We start from the raw sequence: 6,624 nt of genomic DNA, 5'->3' as shown, positions 1-6,624 counted from the left end.
AAGAATCTATCTTAAATGAATCAGGAATCAAAAAAAGATATGCTATTTTATTTTTCCACCTTATCATATTTAATATAATGTACTTAAACGAATCCATTTTAAATGATGTGCAGTAACTTTGAATCAATTGAGCCCAAGAGTGTGAGAGGGATAGAGAAACAAAAAACAAAAAAAGGGGTGCAAACTTTTTGTTGTTTTAAAAATCAGGAATTAAGACAGACATGTTATTTTATTTTTCCACTTTTATCCTATTTATAAATGGTTTGCTTATAGTAGAGGCTAGTCCAAAAAGATTGAGGTTTGTTTATCTTATTTATAGTATTTAAATATTTTAAATAAAATAATATAATCTAAATATAATATTAAATTTATTTATTTTAAATTATATAAATTTAGAATTTATTGAAAATTTAGAGGGATAGATTTTTTTATATATATTTTTAGTTGTTTAAAGATTTGGGATTAAGATGAATCCATTCTCATTTATTTTTTTCATCTTTAATATATTTCTAAATAATTTGCAAATAATATATAAAAATAAGAAAAAAAATTGAGCTTTACAACTTATATATCCTGCTTGATACTTGATATTTCTAAATTAAAATGAATCTATGCTACTTAAAATAAAATAAGTAATGTAGTTTCTAAATGTTTTCTAGAGCAACAAAGTAACAATTTACTTTTTTCTCTCTCTATGAACATGTGATCTGAAATCTACATTTTCATCTCGCTAATATCTTCCTGGGAAGTTACAATGGGAACACTATTTCACATGCTTGGAAACTGAAGCGTAATTTGAACACTATATCATCACGGGCCTATAATGAAGGATCCTTCATAGCTTGTAAAAGTTAGTGATCCAAGTGACAGCGAATAGCAGATTGGATAGAAGTGAAAACTGATAGCTGGTGAGGTAGGAATAATGGCACCAGAGATAAGACCAATCCAATATTTGCCCATGACATGGATTCTTAAAATGTTGAGTGGCCATTTTTGTATGAGCCACTCTTCAGTGAGTTGGAGGGAAGATGTTCTCCCTAGGGACTACACAAAATGTCATAATAATGGAGTTTGAGTATTTGCAATGTTGCAGTTGAAGTATGCAGTGTTGCAAAAAGTTAAAATTTGAAGCCAGATTTGTGGAATTTCACAGGTCATAGGTTTCTGCAAAGAAAGGCTTAGAAATTTCACAATGGTAGATCAGGCTTAGAAATTTCACAATAGAATGTTTGCGGAACCCATAATGGAAGTCTTCAGCGTCCCTAGAACAAAATGGTTTTGTTTAGTAGAATTTAAATGTGTGCAGGTGCCACCACCAACAAAGCTTGCAGATTGTGGTTATCTCTGCAATAGTGCTGTTGCATTTGCGCATGCCAACCTAGATGATTTTTCCTCGACAGAGAGATTGCTCTCTCCCATGGGCAATAAGTAGAACTCCAACAACATTATTTTGGAGGTGGGGCAGGGGACTGACAGGAAAATAATAGACATTTTTGGGAAACCGTAAGTATATTGAATCCAACAAAATTTGTGTTAGTATGCAAACAAATAATAATGATAATTGTATAATTGTAGGAAGATTTGATGCATTTACTTTTTCAGCTGGGGAGTGCAGGGCTAAAGCTCCAGAACCAACATTTTATTTCACTGTGGCCGGGGAGGTCCACACTATTTTCTTACAATGTTTCCATCACCACGGTGTGGCACTTACATTCACTCCGGTCTGTCCTAACAACCCAAGGCACTCTTGAAACACCATTCTTGCAAATATCCAGCAAAGACGCACTATATTCATCATGCAACAGAGGTGTGGACTCTGGAGGGAACCTCTTAAGCCATTATTGCTAAAGCTATGCCCCAAACTGGCTTCTTCCATAAACAGTAATAGATTGTGCTGGTTTTGGTCAAACCCAATCTTTCACTTGCTCGGGATCTGAAATTTGAATCTGGAAAATTGTGAATTATCCTGCTTTAACAGTACTACATTGATAAACTTCATAAGCCCTTCCTATCTATTAGCTATTAAGCTAACAATATACTTTTCACTACAAAATCTCAAACAATTTCAGGTATGATTGCTGAAACAGCAAATTGAAATTGCAATGGCAGTTTAAGGTTCCATTGAGAACTGTAAAAGATAAAATGGGTCTTGTTTGTCTGAAACAAATCATGGGTATGAAAACTCAAATACAGAGTTTTAAATGCCAGGTTGAAGCATAATTATTCAGCCAAATGTTTGATAAAAATAAAATGCCTGAAACTACTCCCATTGCTTATCAACCATGAGAATTCATGTTTTAGAAATCAATTCTTCAAAAAAAAATCAAAATGTCGAGAGTGGGCAAGATTACTGCATTCATTGGGGTAACATATGCATCTTAGCGTGATCCCGCAGTCCCCATCAGGCCTCTGGCATTCATCACAGAGTCTGAGGTCCAGCCCACGATCTGGAACAGAGAAGGAGAGCCAAATTCCATATGCCCCAACAGCGTCATTGTCCTCTTTCCTATACACACTCGTATAATGCGAACATTGCAAATCCTTCAAACTCCATTTCCCCAGCCTCTGGAAATCCGTGGCGCAGCAAACCGGCGAGGACGAGGAGCTTCGAACCTGCTCCCTAAGCCCATCAAATGCAGGGCAACTCCCGTACAGAGCCTGGCAATCCACAGAAGAAGTATTCTTACACAGCTCAGAATACTTCTGAGAGCAATTGAGAAGAAGAATGGTGTTGTGGGCTGTAGGCGGAAGGAGGGAATCTGGAGAGAAAGATCGATGATCTGAGATGGGATTGAAAGTAGAGCAATTGAGAAGAAGAATGGTGTTGTGGGCTGTAGGCGGAAGGAGGGAATCTGGCGAGAAAGATCGATGATCTGAGATGGGATTGAGAGTAGAGCAAGTAGACATGGCGGGATCTGAGATTGCCATGGTTTTAGCTTTGTAGTTTATTTCCTGCCATAAACTCCATGAACTCTCCTGCACGAACTCTCCTGGAAGCTCCGCACACAAATGTCAAGTGGAAAGTGAAACGTTTTTTAAGGTTTTTTTAATGTCGTTTTAATGTCTTAAAACATTTTGTATTAAATCAGACGGTTGATTTTTGTTCAATTGTCTAACAAAAGATCTAACAGCTACGATTAAGACAGAAAGGCATTTGGGGGAGTTCATTTTAGAGGGAAACGCCTTACGGCGTAATTATGATCGTTTGTATTTGCGGTGGAGTTGGGTTAGTGGGAGAAGTGTCAGCTGTCAAGTGAATGATATTCATTCTCATTTATTTCATTTCGGGAATTCTGGGTATTTCATATGGCTTGTTTCTTTTGTTGCATTGTTCACTAGATGTCTTACTTTGAGCCATTCTGTGTTTCACTTGATGTACTCTCAAGGAAAACATTGTATCTGTACAGGTTCACACTAATATATATAGAGTGAATAATGACGGAGTTGAATGTTAATCATTAATGTGTGTAGGGAGACATGTTAACCCACTAATAATGCTTGCATTGTTTCATGCCCAGAAGGTCTTGCTTCCTCGAGCTATATTGTACAATGTAGTACAATGCTTCGATTCTCTTTACAGAAATGGCCTTGTAGAGGAATTTAGGGAATCTTCTGTGACTCCAACCGAGGAGGATCAAACTATGTTTCTGCCCATTATTCCAAGGCAAGTGAACATCATTGCAAGGTCGATAAACAACATCATAATGTGAAAAACACTAAACAATGTGGCAAACTGAAGAACAACCAACATCATATGTTTCTGTCCATTATTCCAAGGGAAGTGAACAACATTGCAAGCTCAATAAACAACATCATAATGTGAAAAACACTAAACAATGTGGCAAACTAAAGAACAACCAACACCATTGTAATGTAACAAATAATAAATTTCATCATAATTAGATGAACAATAAACAATTGATAAAAACATGAATATATTAACTATAAACTAGAGTGTACAAACACTCATACAAGCCCGCTTCCATTGAGTCAGATGAGCTTCAAATATATAGGCTTTCACACTAAAGGGGTGGTTTCAACCACTCCCTAGATATTAGGGTATGAGGTCTAAGATTAGAGTCTCAAACCTATCATCATCATAACAACAATCTAAGTTTAGCTTTCTCCATTACATCCAACACTCCCCCTTAATGGAGAAAGGGTACTTAACAATAACATACGCCCGTTGGTTTAGTCTCAGCTAGGCTTACAATTAAAACATGAAATACTTGGTAAGAAAGATTTTCATTTTGGTCTTTTTGCTTGTGAGTCCATACTTGTTCATCTTGAGTCTAGGCTTCATCTTCACTTTCCTCATCATGAGGTATTGATGTATCTTCTCCTCATTTCTTCCCCATTGATGGAAAGCTTGAATTCTTATTTTCGCCCTTCTCAAGATTATGACACGCTGGATAGGAGAATTTTCCCTCTCACTATTTCCGGTGTCAACCATCTAAACGTCAGCTATGATGTCTTCATCATTCATTGATGTAACGTCTACACACACATAAATATTAGTGAGATCATCACAATTTAAATTCTCTCCACCTTTGTCTTCTTCTACCACGTCTCCAAATGACATTCAACACTTTGTTTCTCTTTACACCCTTTTTCAAGATCAGCTTGTGTGTCTTCAATCTCAGGATCTTGCACAACAGACTGTGCCTCTTGATTCTCATGGTCATCAACAGAACCACATTGTTTTTATGAAATTTCTTCCAACTCGAACATACTACTCATGCTAATGCCTCCAAATGCCCACACGATAAAATATCATTATGAGAATAAAAAATATATAAAAATATAGGTATGTTGACTCCACACGGTCCTCTAACAAGCTCCAACAACTCCATTACCATGCAGGCAGGAAACTTTTCCTTTTGGCGGCTCTTTAACTGTAGAACCTTGTAGACTGCGGCTTTTGTGCCATTCAGGTCTCAGTGCCCTCGGCTCTTGATCCAAGTGGCTATTGGTGGCTACCAACCTATCCCACTTAGACCCCCACAACTGTCTCTTTCAGATTTTCAGTTTCTGTAATTATAACACAATTTACTATTTTTAGCAGTTTTTCGGGTCCTAAACTTCTGGAGCCGTTTTTAGGTCCTAAACGACTTTTTTTGGGAAATCTAGGAGCAACATGGGTCCATGGATCAATGTTTCTCTTTGGGTCCCAAAGTTGTAGTGCTCAAATATATCTTTCTAACAAGCTATTGTATGCATCAAACGAAGATCGGGTGCCAAAGTTACGACCCCAAGAAGTTGATGTACCAACTTATCCAAAACGAAGGCCCACAATTTGGCGTTTCATCTTCTAGGGTTAGGTTTTGGGATGTTAAGGGTTTTCCATTATTTCTCAACAATAAATAGGCCTTCGAGCCTCATTGTAACACGGTTCAGAAGCATGTAGCCACCACATATCTTCTCAGAGATAAGCTACCATCGCCCTAGCTGGTTTATTTCCATTTGTGTTTATAAACATATTTCAGTATTTTATAGTAATGAAATGAAGTATTATCTCCACTACATCTCTATATTTATGGTTATCTCATCTCTATATTTATGGTTATCTCTGTAATTTGTTGCGTTCCTGTTTAAATCCAAATCAGTGGTATCAGAGCTGTCTTCTTTTTTCTCTATTTTTCTTTGCATGTCCCGAACGAGGTTGGGATATAAGGAGTTAGGGCTTGAATTGGTCAAATCTTTGCAAGACCAGCCTGGCAAATCCCAACAGCCTCCCATGGTGGATGAAAAGAAAGATGAGGGGGTAGGAGATCCTATCAAAATCTTGCTTGAAGAAGGCCTCGAGCGACAAAAGAACGCGATGATGGACAACTTTGCCCAGATCCTTCAACGGCTACCCAGAGGCGATGTATCGGCCTCCAACAGTTACTTTGGAAACACCACACCCTTTAAGGTACAAGTTAATTTTGAAATCCCCATCTTGAAGGGTCAGATAGATGCAGATGTCATAGATAAATGGTTAAATCTGCTAGAAGGGTATTTTTCTATTCATGAATTTTTGAGTCGGGAAAACATTGTTTTCCCTCTTCTCAAAGCAGCCCCCCACGTCAAGGACTGGTGGGAAACCTTCTGCGAGTAGAAGGATGAAACCACGGGCTCACTATTTTCAGCCACACCCACTTGGAATTCCTTCCGGGATGCCATTCAGGGGTAGTACTACCCTGTTAAAAGCTATGAGGACAAATACATAAAGTGGACCACGCTGTGGCAGGGAAGGGACCAAGATGTGCCAGAGTTCACAAACATTTTTCATACCCTTTATCAAGGATTCTGAGTTGCATTTTGTACTCAAATACCCCGGCTGCCTACACAGGTACATCTAGGAAGAGATGGAGTTCTTGAACATCTCCTCGCTCAGCACGACATATCGATACATTGTCAAAATCAAGCAGAAGTTCAAACAAAAGAAGCGAGACTTTGGATCTGCAAATCCGAAGACCAAAGGACAAAGCCAAGTTGGGGTGAACCAAGACAACCTGTTGAAGCTGCAAGAAAAGAACAACACCATGAAGTTGAAGAAGGACATGGGATAATGGTGTGAGTTCGACAAGAGCCCCACTCACAACACACGTGAGTGTCAGACCAAGCAGTCGCTGGTGGCCG

The 6,624-nt window shown here is 38.2% G+C and overlaps 1 protein-coding gene across 1 annotated transcript; it reads right to left on the bottom strand.

Annotated features, from left to right (window-relative positions):
* Positions 1-1,214: 1,214 nt before the first annotated feature.
* Positions 1,215-2,959, bottom strand: LOC149180957 (uncharacterized). Its single transcript, XM_089418243.1, has one exon. It carries the CDS (start codon positions 2,926-2,928, stop codon positions 2,305-2,307), a length of 624 nt encoding a protein of 207 aa, XP_089274369.1. The 5' UTR covers positions 2,929-2,959; the 3' UTR covers positions 1,215-2,304.
* Between the last annotated feature and the right edge of the window lie 3,665 nt (positions 2,960-6,624).

Source organism: Pinus tabuliformis, chromosome 3_2 (genome assembly GCF_031772625.1).
Source record: "Pinus tabuliformis cultivar Carrire ecotype Pingquan chromosome 3_2, CPIR1, whole genome shotgun sequence".
NCBI lineage: Eukaryota > Viridiplantae > Streptophyta > Pinopsida > Pinales > Pinaceae > Pinus > Pinus tabuliformis.
Note: the sequence above shows the minus strand (reverse complement) of the source record. Positions and strands in the feature narration are given on the sequence as shown.

Excerpts from the sequence above, each read along its gene's own strand:
- LOC149180957 (XM_089418243.1), bottom strand. The coding sequence starts at position 2,928 with ATGGCAATCTCAGATCCCGCCATGTCTACTTGCTCTACTCTCAATCCC.